Genomic DNA, 20,732 nt, shown 5'->3' with positions numbered 1-20,732 from the left:
CTGACAGGGCCTCTGTGAAGACCCAGAGGCCTGAACTGAAGCTTGGGCAGCAGTAGTTCTTGGTATGGTGAGAAAGGTTTAAAAAGCCTTGCCTCCCAGGGGTCGGGAATAAGTTTGCCTGATGTCGTCGTCTGGCGTAATGTAGAAAGAACTGGGGCTGGTTGTGTAATGGTGAAGGAACGATAGGTTTGGGGCCTTAAACAGCAAAGTAATAAAATAGGAAGGAAGCTTAGTGATTATCTAGTAACCCAATTACCTTCTTTTACACATAGGGGAAAATGAAGCTTTGACAGGAAAAGAGAATCCCACAATTCCCTAGCCAGTTAGTCCAGACAGAGAAAAAGAATGTGGATCTCGCTGTCAAGTGCTTTTTCCTCCGCATTACTCTTCATGATTAGAAATAGTAACTTGGTGCAGGATGCAGCGAGAAGCCACAGGTGAGTGAGTGGAAGGGGTAGTATCCATCTTGCTTTTAGAGGTTCAGCTAGAACTTTGTTTCATCAAGGGGCTTTTCCAAACCACCCGGAAGGTGGCTCCTTGTTTGCCTCACATGCCCAGACTTCCCTCCCGGGAGGTAAGGAGGAGCCAGCGGCTCAGGTGATTCCGATTCGCTTATCCCCCCACTGGAGGATCACCAGCACTAGACACCAATGGTGCTTGCCAATGCCACGCATTAGAATCTCCTGTGGGACTTCTAAATTTTTCCATGATACTCCTTCCCAGATTCCATTCCTCAAAATTCTGATTTAATTGGTTTGGGGTAGCACCCAGGCATCTGTATTTTAGCCCCCCAGGTAGTCTAATGTGTAGCCAGATTTGAGAAATAACGAGGCTAAAAGAAGCCTGAGAGTTGAAGCGTGGAAGGGATGGTAGCACAGAAGTAGAGGCGTGAGGAGGACAGTCCGGGGAGATGTGACTGCGGACGAATTAGGTCTGAAGAGAGCTGTTGCTCAAGAGAATAGGGAAGCAGGGACAAGAAGCTGTTGAGCCATGTTGGGAGACTAATGAGGTTCGAACAGGCTCAGGCGGAAGCACTTTGGAAGCCTGATTAAACAAAGACAGCGGGACTCAGAAGGAAGTCTGTGGAGACAGATCTCCCTACGGGCTCTAGACTGAAGTGCCTTTGGTTTCCTCACCAAGAAGAAAGGACAAAGGACAAGTGACTCAGAGGAAAGTTTTCTGAATTGGCAGGTAAAGAAAAAATAATAATGGGGCAGTTCTAGAAGAGGGAACGTATTGTCAGCAATTCTAGAGCCCTCGACCCTCAGATAACAAGGTCAAAAATCTCCTGTAAAATGAATGATAGGATCTTTGGACCAGAGGGCCCGAGAGATCACTAGGGGCAGCCCCCTCACTTCCTCGAGGAGGAACTTGAATCCCAGAGAGGAACAGGGACTTGACGAAGATCACCTGGAAGCCAGGGTTCCGACTTCTGCCTCTGCCTGGGAGAGTCAGCACTGTGTGAGTTCGGAGCACAGACTCTGGAGCCAGCCTGCTGAGTTTGCTGCCCTCACATACTCAGTGTGCACTTTGGGGTAGTTAACTTATGTTCTCTGTGCCTCAGCTGGCTGATCTATAAAATGAGGATTAACAGAGTCAAACTTCATCATGGGTTGTTGGATGGATTAAGTGAGTTAATATCCATAAAGCATTTAGAATAATGCCTAGCATGTAAGATGTGTTAAAAATATTAACCGTAGTTATTATACCATACTGCTTTATTTAGCTGATAAAAACACATTTCAGTGAACAAGGCTGTGATAATACCTTGCCTCCTGTGTGAGAATAGATATTTGGAGAAAATGTGGATTTATCAAGGTGCTCCATTTTTGACTTAAAAACTTCAAAGGGATTAGAATGTAGGTGAATCCCCAACCCATATCTTTGCACATGCAATTTCCTTGAAGTGCAGATTCTTGAGCCTCATTCCAGATCATCTGAAACAGAATCTTTGGGAAGTAGGGACAGGGACTTTGTATTTTCCAAATGTGGGTCAGGTGGTTCTGTTGAACTTTCAAGTGTGACACCTACTTGCCCCTTGCTGAGAAAGTGGAGCAACCTTCTATGGTAAGATTCCAAGGCCTTCCCTCTTGCCTGAGATAGCCACTATCCCTTTTTGCACTGTTACGGATAGGGAAATAGAGGATTAGAGAGGCAGTGGAATAACTTGTCCATAGTCATTAACTTTGTAATTAACAGACTAGAGACTCTGAAACCAAATCCTTTAGACTCCAGACCTGCCCATCCTCCCAGTGACCATGTGCTCTGGAGGAAGTAAATTGCCACTTGGCTTCAGTTTTCTTCTCTGTAAAATGGGATGATATTGGTATTTACATGATAAGATGTTGTGAAAATTAATGCATGTCAGGCATATTGTAGAGAACCTTGCTCATAGAAGCATTCGAATATTAACTGTTGTTTCTGCTCTAGATATTGACTTTGTTATGTGTACTCTATTTTCCAAAAATTTCCTTCTACAAGTATTTACTTGACACCCACTTGGTGTCTGTTACTGTGTCAGACTACTGAAATAAATAAATGGTAATGCGAACTTTGTCTCCAAGAGCCAACTACTCCATTAGAAACTATAAATAAGAAACTGTACTCTAAGGCAAGATATGATCAGAAAGAACAAAGAGAGCCATACTGTCTTAGTAAAAACAAAACTTATCTACCAGGAGCCCTTAAGAAATATGTCATGCTGGGCAGTTCCATTCACTAGATAAACATATACTCTTTAAATAACATTTTAAAAAGAAGGTAGATATTTCTGAGAATAAGGCATATTTCTCTGTCTTTTTAAACCAAGAATAGTATGTGCCATGTGAACTTATCTTAATGATTCCAGATCACCTTTGGGAAGTTTTGTTTTGTTTTGTTTGTTTGTTTGTTTTTACCATTGGGAAGTTTTTTACTGGGTTATCATCACCTCAAATTCCCCAGAAGCTTCTGAGGTGTACCTGTCTCTTTATTCTTGTGCTTTTTTTTTTCCTTTTTTTAAATTTTTCTCATATTGGAACTTCCTATCAGGTCTTCACACTGGTGCAAAATCCTAACATATCCAAACCCTGATGTCATGGTGATTACAGCTATTCAAATGTCTCCTAAATTCTTCTAATTTGGGGACAGGTTACAGATAAGTTCCCTGTAAGCTTGCATGTACCTCTATTTGCATGCCGTAATGTTAAAATGGCTTTAAAGTAAGATGGACTCGTCTCCCCTATCATTATCTTCTACCAGATGCCAAATTGTAAATTGAAATGGATCAGACTATTAACTGATCAATTGATTATAGGAGAGTGATGTTGGATGATAACTTTTTTTTATGTTCATGGATTTAGAGAGATTGCTCCATTTACAAAAAAGATTTTTTTAATATTTTATTTATTTAGAGAGTGAGAGCAAGAGGAGGGCAGAGAGAGAGAGGGAGAGAGAGAATCCCAAGCAGACTCTGTGTGTGGGCTTGATCTCATGACCCTGAGATCATGACCTGAGCCGAAATCAAGAGATGGACACTTAACTGCCTGAGCCACCCAAGTGGCCCACAAAAAGTTTTAATTGTCCGCTTTCTTCAGAGCATTGCTGAGGGATCCAGGATGCCCTGGGTTTAGCACTAGAACCCTGTGGGCTTCCTATGGGACTGTGAATAAAATCCCCAGGAGTCCTCATTTGTAGAAAGAAAGTATAGGGGGTGAGAAATAAAGCCCTTTTCATGTTTTTTTTTTTTTTTCCCCTATAACTCTCTGCTGTAAAGAACCAGGAAAATAGTAATACAGGTTTTGACTCCCAGTTCCTCCCTTGTTAGAGGACCTGTGTAGACAAAATGGAAACATCATTTCAACATGTGTAGATTACAACAGAATTAATGAAGGACAAGAATGCTTAAAACATGCCAAACTGAGGAAGTAAACTCAAACAATAAAAAAATAGCATAGATGTCTTAGTCCATTCAGGTTGCTATAATGAAATACCATAGATTGGGTGGCTTATAAACAACAGAAATTGATTTTTCACAATTCTGAGGGCTGGGAAGTCCAAGATCAAGGCACTGGCAGATTTGGTTCCTGTGTTTCCTAGTTCATAGATGGCAGTCTTCACTCTCTGTAAACTCACATGGTGGAAGGCAGGAGAGAGCTCTATGGGCCCCTTTTATAAGGGCATGAATCCTACTCATGGGGGCTCTACCGTCATGACCTAATCATCTCCCAAAGGCCCCACCTACAAAAACTATCACATTGGAGATTAAATTTCCACCTATGAATTTTGGAGGGGACACAAACATTTAGTGTATTGTGGTACCCTTTCTAGGGGAGCTGAGCTTTGTACTGGATGGTAGCAAAAGTAAAGATTATGACCTGGGGGAAGATGGGGGGAGTACAAGAGGCCATAATTTGAAAAGACTCATGGCTGAAAAGAAACAACCTGTAGGATATAGCTGGCTGAATAATTTGGAAAAGAGCATCTGCCCAAAGGAATAAAAAGGATGAGGGATGAGGTCTGATTAGATTTTGTCCAGGGATCAAAGATGAGTTATTCTAAATTCTGAGTCAGGGAACAAGTAGCCTGATAAAAATACTGTTTAGGGAAGACCGATGATCACACGTCAGTTGGGAGAGACTGCTGGCAAATGAAATGAGGGCAGGAAGAAGGTGCAGTGAGCTGGGGGTGTGAGAGATGGGGGCTACAGTCAGAGAAATCATCCTTTTTAAGGCAGCAGTTGGTTAGGCTAGAGAGTGGGACACAAAATGTGGAACTTAGAGGATTTTGGACTTGAGAGAAGAAACTATCACTCCCTCAGAGTTAACAACTGGTGAGTTGACACTAGATATATAGGCTTTGATGGGAGAATTGAGAGTTTGGTTTACACAGTAAAGGATCATGGCAGAAGTAAGCTGTGGGCAAGCAGATCCTCAGACAGGTGGTAGTGGGAAGAGAAAAGTCTGAATATGAAAGGGAAGTGAACTGATAGTGGCAGAATGGAGGATAAACAGACACTGAAGGATACAAAAGAGACTTTCTTAAGAATTTAGTTTATTAGTTCAGTAATAAAATATAAAATGAAATTTCTTGGTTATGACACTTTGTTTTTCAAATTGTGGCAAATCAGTATTTCAAGGCATAAGATATACTCAATACATTTTACCCGTGTAAGTTTTCTCTGCCACGAGTGAAGCTGGCATGTGGATTTGACCATGGGGTGAATACAGTGATAAGGAACAGACTGGTCATTTTTCAACGTGAAGTTGAAAAGGAAAGAATTCTATTTAATGAAGAAAAGATGTTAATGGACTTGATTTAGATTATGTACGTAGCTTTCTGGAGGTGAACATATCTCAGGCATATGAATAAGTTTACTCCTCTAGGGCTCTTGGGCATTGTTGCATGCAATGATGAGGCGATTTATTAAAGGGCATCATGGTACTCTTTGGCATCCCTAAAATTAAGTATGACAATTAATAATCATAATGGCTATCATAATAACAGAGTAAACTGAAAATATAGGAGTGTTTCCAAACTAAAAATAAAAATAACTAAAAGTGATTTGGAATGCTCCTGCATTGGAAGACTTGTTCTGGGGAAGATCTAGAGAGGTTGGTAATAAAGGCTTAGGCAATAATTTGATGGATTGACAGATTAGATGGATATACAGAAGAGGAAGTCAGGTTCAGAGTTTTAAACAACTTCTATCTGAGAACTGGGGACACTCCCATAGTATTCGAGTACTCAAGTCCCCTTGGAAAATAATAGAGACCTCAGCTCTCTTTTCTCACACTACATTTGAGAGTCAACTCCAATCAATATTGGGAATCTGCAGGAAGAACAGATATTCTTGTCAATATCATTCACTGATCAGTACTTGTTTTTTCACGCCATTTCCTGCTCATTTGAAGGAAAAAGGGTAACTCTTATGATGAGACAGAATTAGTAGGAAATTTGTTCTTTTATAGAAAAAAATATCCTCCTAACTATGAAAAACACTATTGCTCAACTTTTAAGATTAATGAAAACTAGAACCATGTATATGTAATATATATAATTTAATAAAGCATGAGCTTTGAAGTCATACAATCTTAAATTCAAAGCCCAGCTCTATTGTAAATAAATAAATAAATAATAAATAAATAAATAAATAGCAAGCCCAGTTCTATCATTTACTAGCTGAGTGATCTTGAACAATTTCCTTATCCTCTCTGAGCTTAAAATTATCATGTGGAAAACTGGAAAAGCAGGCCCAGTGAAGTGAAATCCTGCCATAATCAATGGCAAGTCTTTCCTGCCAATCACCAGGCAAATAGAGCACAAACCAAAATGAATGGCCCAATGCTGGCTTTTCTGTCCTTTAGAAGGTCACAGTCCAGCGGGAAATTAGGAGCACAAAAGGTTATGACAAAAGGTAAAAATTAGACAAACATTGAAGGTGTTCTATTTTTGGCATTGAACTATGAAAAACTTTCAGAGGAGCAAGATACATGTCTCACTCATCACTAAATCTCCCATGTAGCCTTTCACATAGTACTCAATATATGTATTGTTGAGTCCTTTGCACATAAGCCTTTGGCTAAAATATATTATTAGGTGAGTATAGCAATAAATTCACAGAGGTTTTTTTTTTAATCTGAGCAATTTCACTACATTATTTTTTTAAATGGCTTTCGAGAACACAGATAATAGTAAAATAATTAGGAAGTGATCCATTTTGAGTATTTATTATCTTTGCTTTTAACATAATTTAATTTTAATTTTAATACTTTATAATAAATTATAATAATGACTATGTTTAACAACTGCCGTGGAAAATTCCAGAATATTGAACAGTTTGCCTTCATTAACCAGTATTCTAGCATGGTCATGGATTTAGGCAAAGTTTTTCAGGTCTCAGCCTCAGTTTCCTTGTGAAATAAGGTAGCTAGACTAGACAGTCTTAAAGGGCACAACCGACTTTGACATTCTATGTGGTCCTCAAAGGTTTAGGTTCATGTGTGACCCCATCTTTCCAAGTGTGGGCACGGTTACTGAGGGGGCACTCCCAGTCTGCTTTCCTGGAGTTCCTGTGCCACATTCTCTCTCTACCAGAAGAAATGACATCAAGGGAGCCTTTGAGTCAGGAATTCTAGGAGCAGCCAGTGAGTTTCTGGTCTGCATCACTACTAAATGCTGTTTTATTTTAAGTGAATTAGAAGACATTTAATCAAATGTACTTCTACTCTCATAGTATTAAGTTTGGATGTTCTAAAGGGGAGTAAGGAGGCTTTAAATATCCAGAAAATGACAAGTACGGGAACTGTTACAAGAGGCGAAGGGTTGGTAATTAGTGTTTGATGTCTCAATTTATTCTTCCTGGACTGTGGGTACAGACCTATGTTGAATACAATATAGCTGGGTTGAACTAGTTATTTTTATTTTTATTTATGTATTTATTTATTTTTTTTAAAAGATTTTTATTTATTTATTCATGAGAGACAGAGAAAGAGAGAGAGAGGCAAAGGGAGAAGCAGGCTCCCAAGGAGCAGGGAGCCTGATGCGGGACTCGATCCCAGGACCCTGGGATCATGACCTGAGCCGAAGGCAGACGCTTAACCATCTGAGCCACCCAGGCGCCCGAACTAGTTATTTTTAGATTTTAGCTTTTCCATCTATTAAATAAGAAAAAGTAGGCTAGATGGTCTCAGAAGTCTATTAATTCTAAAATCCATCTATAAAACTAAGGTTGTGTTGAACTCTGAAATAGTGGATTTGGGAGATTTTTCAGGAGTGCTGAAAGAAATTTAATGCAAGAGATTTGAGTGGTGACTTCTGGGGCAGAACAGGAAGAGCAGGAGGGAATGCAGACCATAAGCAGATACCTTTGGGGGTTTTCAGGTGACTTCTACAGTGTAGGGTTTTTTTTTTTTTTTTTTTTTTTGCTGAGTTAATGTAAAGAGTGCAGGATAGTTCATCCACGAAAAACAAGCTGAAAGGAAAAAAAAAAAGTGACTTGAGACTTCCTAACTTTGGGTGTGACTGATTTGACAAGACCATTTGAACAGAGTGATTGTTCCATGAGTAAATTGATACTGAGATTCACCCAAAGGCAAAGCCTCTGAAGATAGGATTTACCTCACCCTTCCTGCCCTATGGCACCAGCTGATCTCTTTCCTTCCTTTCTCTCAATAATGTTTTCCATCTTTATTCAGAGACCAAGAATCAATTCTTGGTTTGCATAGGAGACACCTGGGAGATCCTCTAACTGTGACCACTGATTTTTAAATTGTTAACAGAACCAGTTCTTCAAATGAAATCTTGCTTGGAACAATAATATACTTAAGATGCAAACGCCAGACTTGCTGGTGTTAAGGCGTGTCTGGAGTCCTACTAGTAGGGACATTTCTTTACATCTGGCTAACCCACTGAGGCACCAGAAACCCTAGTTTCATGAAACCAATATGAAAACCACTGATCTATTCCAAAGCCCAATCCCATCTTTTGTAATCAAGTCCCCTTAAAGCTTGCGGCCCTGGAGTGGGGGGTAGGGGTGGGGAGGAGCTGTTGCCCCGTTCAATGTAGCAAGCCTGAGATAAAGGTGATCTAGGAGAAAATGAGAGGTAATGGGAGCACTGTTTGGGCCTACAGACACAGAAAGAGAAAAAAACAATTTGAACTGCAGAGAAATGAGGGATAATTCAGGTTTAATATAATTACTTTTGTGGGACACTTCTACAGCTTTAAGAAGCCTTTCAAGTATGCTATTTAATTAGTTCAATTCAGTAAGTATTTTCTGGGTACAAATTATGTACTTGATCTAATCCAACCAATGTATTGACTACCACGCACTATATGGAAAATGTGTAGCACATTATTTCAAGTAAGCCTTTTAACCACCCTGTGAAGGAAGCATAGTTGAAGAAAATAAGGTACAAAGAGGTTAAGTAACTTGATCATGACTTTAGAGTACGTCAGTAGTAGAGCTAAAATTTGAACCCAAGTCTGTCTCACTTCAAAACCCATGTTCCTTCCACTCTAGCCTCAAGAAAATATAAAACTAAGAAATTCAAGGAGATACGGGCTTTGCCTTCAAGTTACTTAAGGTCCTCTACACTCGATTAATTGTTGTACAAGTAATATAGGATGAATTAGCATTGATGAGACGCAACAAAAGGCCAGGAAAGTTTGGAGAAGAAAGATTCTATTTCAAGTAAGGGACCAGGAAATGCTTTGTGGGGAGGAAATCACTGAGGACTGCGTAGGCATCTGTGAGGCAACGGAGCAGGGATGACTATCCCCATGTCACAATCAAGGAAGCTGAAGTTCATGGAGCTGGGAGGCTCTTCCACAGTTTTGCAGCTGGTTAGTGGTGACATCAGAAATACAGGGAAGGTCTTTTAGCAGTCAGAGAGAAACTAGAGAGAAAATGTGAACATGACATAAACAATGTCTGATTTAACCTTTTTGCTAATAATTGAATTTATCCCCGTTTTCTCCATCCTTACTTCTGCTAGCCTCCAGTTGTCTTCCCTGGACTGGTGTAACCACTTTGCACATAAACTGATATGCTTATAAACCTTTCCTCCACACAGCTTCCAGATTTATCAATATGAAATGTATTCTGTCAGTCTCATCCTTCAAATCCTTTAATACTGTGGGGGTGGATATGCCAACCTACACGTGTGATCAAAAACTTGTGTAGAACTAAATACATATACAACATATACATGTATGCATGTGTGCAAATGAGTACAAGTAAAACTGAGAATTTCTGAATAAGATCAGTGGATCGTAGCAGTATCAATATCCTGGTTATAATTTTTTAAGGGTTTTGTAAATTGTGACTTACCATTGGGGAAACTGCATGAACTCTGTATAATTCATTACAACTGCATGTAAACCTATATTGATCTCAAGATAAAAAGTTCATTTAAAAATGTTTTGCAAAAACTAGAAGTATTGAAATATTTAAGCTTCTTTGAACATAGCATACAATTCTCTTCTTCGCTCCCCAGCTATATTTTCCAGCATTCTCTGCCCCAGATCTTATTACTGTGCTAACATAGAGTTGCCTGCAACTTTCTCACATACACCAAATTATTTTCCATTTTAGTATTTTGTCTATTGTTGTTGCCATAGACTGCTCACTCATATCATTAATCCTTACCTGGCATAGCTAATTTCTTCAGATTGTTTAAGGCTCTTTCTTTTGATCCCTCAGATGAGATGATACATTTTATCTTTGTACTTTCATAGTGTTATACATACTCTTACTATTTTTTATTAGAGATTTGGTTTCTTGTCTTACCTTCTATACCTTCTAGAGAGTGAGACAGTCTTATTTGCTTTTTATTTTCAGTGGCCTTTATTCTTGCTAGTAAATAATAGATTCTATGTGTTTAACTTGAGTAAATGAATGTGCTTCTCCATATAGTTTGGAAATTATCAACAATAAATACAATGCTATTATCTTCTATTATGTAACTAGACCAGAGTGTTCATTTGCAAATTTAAGTTGATTGACTATCTTAGTACACTATTTATTAATACTTTACAATATTAACAGTAATGATTAAGAGCTTAGCTAATTTCATCCAGGGGTAAATTTAGTCTACTGATAATCACAATGAATCATAGACTGAGATGATCTGTGTAGATAATATGCAGACCTGGAGACAGCATCACCTGAGAAAGCTGGCATTTTCCTTCACATATATAGGGATCAAGGTTATTTATTTTTTTAAGTAAAGGCGAACTTGGGGACCCAGCAACAAAATACAGCAAACAGAAATGGCATTCATCTGCAACATATTCAGATGTTTACTTATCCTTTAGTCTAACATAGAATTTTACACTCCAATTAAAAACCGCCCACACACACATCAAAGTAGGTTAACCGGTGATTCCAAAAAAAAAAAAAAATCTAAGTTCAGAGGTTTGCATTTATTGTCCCTGGGCACAATCCTAAGATGGTAGTTATGAGAGAGGTGATTTTACTGCAGGTGAAATTTAAATTTTCTGAACTCCTTTCTGTTTTCTGATTCTACTTTTTACCTGCTAGAGGCAGAATGGACAGATAATCAGTTGAGACATTTATAAAACAGGTTTAATAATAGGTCACCCTTGCTGCCAGACTTAATGAAGGAATGTTTATCTTCTTTTTGAAATCTTCAGAACATAGATGCTGGGTAGTGGAAGTGTAGAGTGTAACAACATTACTAGTTACAAAATAATTTGATATAGGATGTGATTATCTGACTTTACAGCAAAATGGGATCCATGATACTGCCCAATGAAACACCAATCAAGCAACTTCTGAAATTTGCTTTGTATGCCTGCATGGTTCTGAAAATTCACCTGAGATTTCTTGATTGAGTATGCTTTAGTTTTAATATTCAATATCATAAATACAGAAACTGTAATTCTAGTTTCATTTTTGTCCTCTTAAGGTTTGTAGAAACGCCAGCTCATTTCTCTTGGAAAGAAAGTTATTACCGATCCACTATGTCCCAGAGCACACAGACAAGTGAATTCCTCAGTCCAGAGGTCTTCCAACATATCTGGGATTTTCTGGAACAGTGAGTATCAAAGAAGCAAAAACATGTTGTATTTGAATTATGATAAATAGAGATTATAAAAATATTGCTTACTAGGGCATGTTTCTAGAATCAATAAAAACCAGTCAATATTGTTGGAAAAATTTATTTCCTCCAATAGTATTTCTGTGTTCAAAATTCAGTAGAGGTTTATTCAGTTTACAACACCAAAAGATTGTTATTCCAAGGTGGTATAATTTTGGAGCAGCAGAAGGGCTCTCCTCAAACCATAAGAGACTCTTAATCATAGGAAACAAACTGAGTGTTGCTGGAGGAGGGGGTGCAGGGATGGGGTAACTGGGTGATGGGCATTAAGGAGGGCACATGATGTAATGAGCACTGGGTGTTATATGCAACTGATGAATCACTGAATTCTACCTCTGAAACTAATAATATACTATATGCTAATTAACTGAATTGAAATCTAAAAAAGGTGGGGAGGCTTTCCTGCCTAACTCCCAATAACTTCTCCAGTGACTCCCTTGATACCCAAAATCTGTTCCTTTGGCTTAAAGACTCTTATTTGCTGTTACAACACAAATACTAAATTTTGTTGGTCATTTATGCCCTGCTAGCAAAATGATTATTGTCTCCTTTATTAAGATCAAGTTTGGATAAGTGAGTAAATTCAGTGGAAGATAGAAGAATATCAGAGTACTTCGTACTCTAAGGGATAGGGTATAAAATACTCAATTCCTGATACATCCTTTCTCTCCCATGTTCTACCCAGCAATTCTCTGACAAGGGCAGGGATCATGATTCCCACTGTTACAAATAGGACTTAGATTTGAACTGCCTGAGATAACACATTTGGCATGTGGTTGAGCCACGATTTGAACCTAGAGTCTCTGACTCCAACGAATGAGCCTTGCCAACTTTGAAAGAGAGAGAGCTCATTGTTATCAACTGGGTGCTTGTGTTTTAGTCCCTTTCCTTGCCTAACACACTTTTGTTTGTCCTTTATGGTAGGCCCATATGTTCAGTTCAGCCCATTGACTTGAACTTTGTGGATGAACCATCAGAAAATGGTGCAAGAAACAAGATTGAGATTAGCATGGACTGTATCCGCATGCAGGACTCGGACCTCAGTGACCCCATGTGGGTGAGTGGCAGGAACATCTCCTTTAATCTGTTGGGCCATGCCATCCACATCTCTGTGAAGTCTGTGTATTTCATGGCATATATAAAGGCAGATGGCCCTGAATGGACAAGGCCACTAGGCAGAGAGTCGATGTGATCAGCAGAGAGAAAATTAAGTGTTTGTGGATTTTGGGTCTTCCTCAACTCTTCTTACTGCATATGCTCCCACTGGTGTGGAGGAGGTGGGTGGGTGGGAATAATCCCTTATGTTCCTTATCTGAATTGTTCCTTATGTCTATCCCAATTTGGAGAGGGTGGTACCAGTCCAGGGTTTTACAAGAGGTCAAGTTAGAGTCAGAACCAAAGTCTAGATCTGAACTCTATCCAAATTCTATCTATACTATGGCAGGCTGCCTCTTTCATGGAACTATCCTTAAATAAAGGAGGAGGAAGTAAATTCAATGTGAATCGAGATACAGATTTAAGTACCTAGTAATAGAATAAGGGGAAAGAAAGTAAATAATACATAAAATAGTATTTTGGGGGGGGTGCTTTGCCAGTGAGTCACTCATGACGTTGGGCTTTAGTTACTCATCTGTAAAATGGGGAGACCAGGAGTGTGATGGATTAATAATAATAAAACACTTTTCTGAAATGTTTAGATGAAATTTTCTGTATTTGTGTAGTACATAGTGCTGGGTTGTTTTTTGTCTTGTTATTTTTTTTCATTATTATTCATTGACCATACAAATCCTGCTTTTTCTGTAAACACACACAACTCAAACAAATCCTTCTAGAAGAACAGGTGGAAAAGAGCTAGAAAAAAGGTGGGGATTTCATAGCTCACATGTCGACATGATTTTGGAAATCACTTTAAAAATACCTTGCCTTTCTTATCTAATAGAAGATTTTACTGGAATTTTCACTATATATTTTTTTTATCTGGAATTGTACTTTTTTGTTGTTGTTGTTAATATTGGGAGAAGATGTGTCAGGAAAGGGAAGAGGAAACAGCCAAAAATATAAAGTTGTAACTTTGCAAATATACTGATGTTTTGCCATTAAATTGATAAAAGGAATATAACTATTCTTCAGTGGCCCCTTCTGTTATAATACTGACACAGTTGTCTGTTATCTTTGAGCTAGTGAAAGGAAAAGGATGGATAAATCCAAGGGGCAGGTCACTCAAGGCCTTGGAATGTATTACAATTAAACCTATGTAGGGGTCAATTCTGATTTGAGAGTGACTTCAAAATTAGGATATCGCCAATTCACTTAATAATATCACCTCTTGATAGGTAGCACAAGCCTAGGCAAACCTTTCTTTTATATTCTCTCCAGGGATTTTCTGTTCTGATTCCTGAACTCATAAAAGCAGGTGAATTTACATAAAGTTTGAAATGGAGAATCAAGCCTTTTTATTTATGGTTTCTACTCTTATTTCACACACTTTCACACACTGAAGCATGTGGTTTCTAAATGTGCCATGCCCTTTCTTATTTTTTTATATTATTAGAAATTCTCTCCTTAGGAACATCTTTTTTGTGTGTTTGTTTTTGTGTTTGTTTTTGTTTTCCCCTCTAGCTAATTCCTCTCTGTCTCTCAACAAACAGTATATCCTGTCTTCTCTGGGAAAACTTCCGTATCACTATTCACCACCAGTCTGAGTTAGAGACTATTCCTCTGAAGCAACCTAGGTCTATTTTTAGTCCTATTACTTATTATACAATCTTATCTTTGTTTATTTCTTTGTCTCTCAAGGGGACAGGGGCCATATTTTGTCATGCTCACTGTTTGTTACAGTAGCCGTCACATAATAGACCCTCAGGAAATTTTGAAGTCCTGTGAAATGAGAATTGGAAGTTGTCTTAAAAAGTCAAAAAGTTCTCTTTCAAGCAGTCCTGTCCAAGAGAACTTTCAGTGTTGTAAATGTTCTATATTCTGTACTGTTCAATGCAGTAGACACTAGCCACATGTATCCTTTGGGCATTTGAAATGTGGTTAGTGCAACTGAGGAACTTAATTTAAATTAAATTAAAATTTAAATGACCACATGTGTCTGGTTGGTAGAATATTGGGTAGCACAGTTCTAGGATATCTCCAGTCAGAGGACTGTTCTCTTCTTGAACATTCACAGCGGCAAAGCTTCCTGTCCCCTCTGCCTCTCGTATTCCTTCCCTTCTAACTATTGTTCTGTCAATTGGAAAATGTTAATGCTGCTGAGGTACTTTATTCTTTACTTCCACTGTTTTCTCAATTCTGTTGGAAAGTACTCAGGTTTGCTATTTGAGCAAAACTTTAGTCATTTAACGTCCATTTTGGTGCTTTTACAAATCAGCTAAAGGAAACTTTAAAAAAATCCTAGTGGAGTATCCGAGTGAGAGTCATGGAAGCTCTACAATGATGTTAGAAAAGGGAAAAATGAAGAAGGGGAGAAAGTCAAGAAACTACATAGATGTCATTGCCCTCATGATAAGGGTCTAAGAATGCACTGCTGTATGGGTTGGAGGTTATTGTTATTTAAGAAATACTGATATTTAAAAGGATTATCCATTTGCATTCAACATTTTTTTCCTGAGTGTCAGTTATACACACACACACACACGATATTGATTCTTTGAAATAGATTTTTAATAATGCTACTAGGAGTACTGATTGAAACAGAGTGTGTTCAATTTGAAATTGAACCAGATTTTCCTGTTATAATTCTAAATTACAAATTTTTGAAATTAGCTTTTCCTTAAGCATCAATAGTTGGTGGCAATTAATATGTTTGATATTTAATCTTTCCAATCACTTTGTGAGGTAGAATTTATTATCGCTGTTTTATAAATGAATCAAAGGCAAAACGGGTTAAATAACTTTTCTAGGATGACATGTGTACTCAACAGCAGTGTCAGTATCTTACCCATACTACTGGACTTGATCTTTTCTTTTCTCATTTTTCCTCCAGGGTACTGTATTTGAGAGGAACTTGAGTTCTATTTCTTCTTAAGTACCTGTCTGTTATGTGAGCATTAGGGATGTCTGTGTGGAGAAACCACTCCTCCTCCATGAGATAACCCTATAGTAGAGTCTCCACACTTTGCCTTCTCTGAAGAGGCACAGGTCACCATCAGTAATGACGGATGATAAAACATTTGTCCCATCACTTATTAGCACCTTCAAGCTTGGAATTGTTTACCAGCTTAAATTGAGGATAACACAAAATCAGGAAATGAGACCCAGAAACATTGCAAGGAAATAGGGATTGAAATGATCCAGAAAAAGCTGGAAAATAAAATGAAATGTGGTTTTTTCCAGTGATAGGTCACTCAGGAACAAGGATATTGAAAGAAATCTACAAGTTGAGGGAGAAAGGAACTTGATGACTTAAGCTTGCCTCTCTGTGGCTGTTCTGTTTTTAATATCCAAAGAAGTGAGCTATTGCTAGTAAGTTATAGGTCTGTATGAATCCTGTGTCTTCCCTTGTCTTATGATCATTCCAACATCCTCATCTATGTCCACGTGTGGAGGACACATCGACGGAAATGCGTAACAGTGACGGTCCTCAGCACCAGGAGTGGCAAAATGGTAGATGTGCTCAGGATCCTATAACTAGTATTCTGGCTTGGAAAGTAAGAACAAGGATCTTCTTAGATTCCTGGTCCTTCAAACAGACAGCTTCTGCTACTTGGTAGCATATTTTCACTTTTTTTATGTAGAGGTTAATAGCTAAATAGATCTAAGACTCTGCACATAAATTACTTTCCTTTTGCATATAATATTTTAAAAATTTGGGATCTCCGCCAAGCATGTTCTCACTGTGCAAGAAATATGAATCTGGGGACATGAAACAACATGTCAGGTTATTAAAGACAGAAATCTTGAAATTGAGAATGGCATTCCATTTTTATCGATTTTTTGATACAACCTTCACCTTAGTAATTAGTCATAAAATGGAGTCATAATGCCTTGCTCTGATTATTAACAAAGGAAATTTGAATTGCAGAGAATGTATGTGCCTTCTTCATTAGAATGATTTTAATGTCACTGAAGAATGAACTACATTGAATTAGCAAATGAAGGTGATGAGATTTCTCAAACTTTTTTCGTAATTTAGCCTGTGTTTCCAAGATCCTGTTGGCTTTTGCTTCTACTGTCTAATATATTCCTTTGTATCTCAGCCTTGCCTTATTTACAAACTGCCTAAACATGCCTGTCATATCTTCAAGAAGGAGATAAGGGCATCAACACTTAAATGTTCTCCTGGAATGATTGATGGAAACTACGTAACTTTTATTTTTGCATTTATTGGTTCTTTGTGCTTTAAAGGAAGCCTTATTTAGTTGAACTGGGTTTTTCCCTTGTGATTTGAGTGGCAATTATCTAAAACCATCCAGCTTTGTAAATTCTTATTATAGCATCCCAGATATACACAAGGAGTCTTCAGCTCTGCATTTCAGAAGAGCAGAGAGTGTGTGTTTTGGAAAGGCTTAGGCCACAGCACCAAGTATACTGCCTTACATATTAAATGACCCAAGATTCCTATAAGATTTCAAGTATATACACTAGATCTAGCCACAAGCATTTCCTTAGTACTTACTGCATGCTATGTTCTTTGTGAAACAGATGAACAAATCATGGTCTCTAGCTTTGAGAACACCATAATACAGCAAATGAGCCAATGTGTACAAAATGACTCATATGTATGTATTTTTTTGTTTATTTTTATTTATTTGTTTTTTAAAGACACAAAAGGAATGATTTATTGTGCCTTAAAAGACTGGACATATGTTACAGAGAAGGTGATATTTTTAGGTCTTGAACTATGAGTCAAATTGATCAAAATGGGGAAGGGAAAAGAGATCCAAGTTTGGATAACTATTATGAAAATAATTTATTAAAAAACTATCAGGTAACACGCAGAAGTTTTATTTTTTTAAAGATTTTATTTATTTATTTGAGAGAGAGAGAATGAGAGAGAGAGAGCACATGAGAGGGTGGAGGGTCAGAGGGCGAAGCAGACTCCCCGCCAAGCAGGGAGCCCAATGAGGGACTCGATCCAGGGACTCCAGTATCATGACCTGAGCTGAAGGCAGTCGCTTAACCAACTGAGCCACCCAGGTGCCCCAACACGCAGAAGTTTTAAAAGAGAAGATTCAAACATTTGGCTAAGGAGTACTTTCTATAGAAAAAAGGACAAAATGTAAATTTGAAAAATTTATAACACATGGCAAAGGTTTAATGGCCTTAACCACCTAAACATTTAAAAATTAATAAGAGAAAGATGAAGTCCCTGCTCTTTGGCAAAGAGTAATCTAAGTAATTCACAAATGTTTAACCAACATAAAATGTTCAATCTCTCTAATAATAAAAAAATTGTGCATTCCAACAATGAGTTTCATTGGTTATCATCATAGATTGTATCATAGATTATCATCTACCTGGTCAGCAAAAAATTTAAATGATTCGATAATATCCAGTGCTGATGAAATTGTTGAGAAACAGAGAATCTTTTCACTTTGGGCAGGAATATAAATTGATATATTTGGAGGACAATTTGCCTCTTCTAATTTATTTAATTTTAAAGGTACTTACCCTTCATCCACAAGTGCCACTTTTAGGCATTTTTCTTCACAAAAAATTTCAAGATATGTAAATAAGTATACACACACACACACACACACACACACACACACAGAAATGAAGGCTTCATTACAGCATTGTTTATAATATCTATAAAATGATAAGACTAGGTAGAATTTTGTAGGCTTTAAAGGTTTGAACTCAGCTAGGAAAGAAACTACAGTTTAAAGAAAATGAAGGTTAAGCTCACCATTGAGAGATGGTATTAGCAATCATGATGCATGGTCATTTTCATCTTGCCAATTTTATTGTTCGTGAACCTCAGTGTGATTTCTGTGTTTGTGCTTTGTGTGAGGTATCTTTATGTTCTGGGAAAGATTATATAGAATTGATACTATTTCTTCTGAAATGTTTGGAAGAATTTGCTAATGAAACCCTTTGGGCCTGGATATTTCTTTTTGGAAAGCTCTTTAATTATAAGTTCAGTTCCGTTAATTGTTATAGAACTATTGAGATGATTTATTTTATCTTGATTAAGTTTTCATAAATAGTGGTTTGTAGGGGCACCTGGGTGGTGCAGTGGGTTAAGCGCCCGACTCTTGGTTTCCGCTCAGGTCGTGATCTCACGGTCATGATCTCACAGTCGTATAATTGAGCCCCATGTGAGGCTCCACACTCAGCGTGGAGTCTGCTTGAGTTTCTCTCTCCTTCTTCCTCTGTGACTCCTGCCCATGTGTGCGTGTGTGTGCTGTAACTCTCTAAAATAAATAAATAAATCTTTAAAAAAATAAATAAATAGTGATTTGTAAGGAATTGGTTGACTGCATCAAAGTTTTGAATTTTTGTATGGAGAATTGTTTGGAATATTCCCTTACTAAGCTTTTAATGTCTGTGGGATCTGAAATATCTTCCTGTTTCATTTCTGATATTGGTAACTTGTGTCCTCTCTCCTTTTCTCTATCAGTCTCACTAGAGGTTTATTAATTGTATTGATCTTTCGAAGAGCCAGCTCAGCTTTTTGGTTTCATTGTTTTTCTCTATTGTCTTTCTGTTTTCAACTTTATTATTTCTGGTCTTATTTTCTTCTGCTTCTTTGGGTTTATTTTGCTCTTCCTTTTCAGGGTTCTTAAATTAAGAATTTATATTTTTGAATTGAGATCTCTCTTGTCTTCTAATGTTAGTATTTATGTTTATAAATTTCCCATGAAACACTGCTTTAGTGGCATCCCCTAAATGTTGACATGTTGTATTTTTATATTGTTTAGTTTAAAATATTTTATGACTTCTCTTGAGACTTTCTCTTTGACCTGTGTGTATTTACAAGCATGTTTAATTTCCAAGTATTTGGGTATTTTCTGTTATCTTTCCATTACTGACTTCTAGTTTAATTCCATTATGATCAGAAAACATACTTTGTATGATCTCCTATTTTTGAAATTTGTTAAGGTTCATTTCATGAGTCAAGATACGGTTTATCTTGATGAATGTTCTGTGGGCACTTAAAAAGACTGTGAATTCTGTTTTTGTTGGGTGGAGTGTTCGATAAACATCAATTGAGGCTCATTGGTTTATGGTATTATGCAGTTGTTCTCTAGCCTTGCTTATTTTCAGCTTCTAGTTCTGTTGATTACTAAGAGATGAATACTGAAGTCTTCAACTCCAGTTCTGGGTTTGTCTCTTTCTCCTTTCAAGTCTGTCTGTTTTTGCTTCATATATATATTGAAACTCTATTTTTAGGTGTATTGTTTTTATCTGCCTGGTGAATTAATCTTTCTGTCATTATATATTTCTCTTTATTCCTGGTGATGTACCTTGTTCTGAAGTCTACTTTGTTTTTATATTAATGTAACCAATCTAACTTTTGAATAATGTTGTCATGGTAAATCTTTTCTTCATCCTTTTACTTTTAACCTATATTTATCATTATATTCGAGGTGGAGTTGCTTCTACAATGTATAGTTGGTTGCTTTTTATCTATTTTGGCAATCTCTATTAATTGGTGTATTTATATCATATATATATATATAGTAAATGATATAAATGCACACACACACACACATATATGTGTATCTATATAGCATTTGTGTTTGGTGTGTTTGTTCTCTCCATTGCTCTTTTGTTTTCCTTTTCTCTGCCACTATTTAGATCACTTGACCTATTTTTAGTATTTCCTTTTAATTATTCTGTCTTGGTTTTGGCTATATTTATTTGCATATTTTTAATTGTTTCTCTGGGGATTGTCATATTCATAATTTCTCATAGTCTGTTAAGAATCCATATTCTACCACTTCAAATGGAATGTGGAAAACCTACCACAATATTGGTTTCATAACCTTCCCCCATGATGTTGTAGTTGTCATATATATTACATCTATGTACATTGAACATTTCATCAGACAATGTTATAATTTTTGCTTTCAAGTATCAAATGTATTTTTAAAGAACTCAAGTCTATTTTATTGAATGGGATAGTTATCACTGATGTTGTTCTTCCTTGATACTAAAGTTACAATTCTGACTGAATAC

General features: G+C 37.3%; 1 protein-coding gene across 5 annotated transcripts in view; it reads left to right on the top strand.

Moving 5' to 3' along the window:
• Positions 1–20,732, top strand: part of TP63 (tumor protein p63) — a 226,409-nt gene that overhangs the window by 73,237 nt on the left and 132,440 nt on the right. For all 5 annotated transcript variants that reach the window (XM_028101038.2, XM_028101037.2, XM_088017426.1 and 2 more), the window contains exons 2-3: positions 11,412–11,540; positions 12,528–12,660. In XM_028101038.2, coding sequence (XP_027956839.1) covers positions 11,412–11,540; positions 12,528–12,660 — 262 coding nt within the window. The remainder of the gene's footprint in view (positions 1–11,411; positions 11,541–12,527; positions 12,661–20,732) is intronic.

Source organism: Eumetopias jubatus, unplaced genomic scaffold (genome assembly GCF_037043125.1).
Source record: "Eumetopias jubatus isolate StellerSeaLion01/CBP00866 unplaced genomic scaffold, mEumJub1_p1.0 scaffold_1, whole genome shotgun sequence".
Lineage (NCBI taxonomy): Eukaryota > Metazoa > Chordata > Mammalia > Carnivora > Otariidae > Eumetopias > Eumetopias jubatus.
The sequence above is the reverse complement of the archived record's forward strand: the minus strand, read 5'-3'. Positions and strand labels throughout refer to the sequence as shown.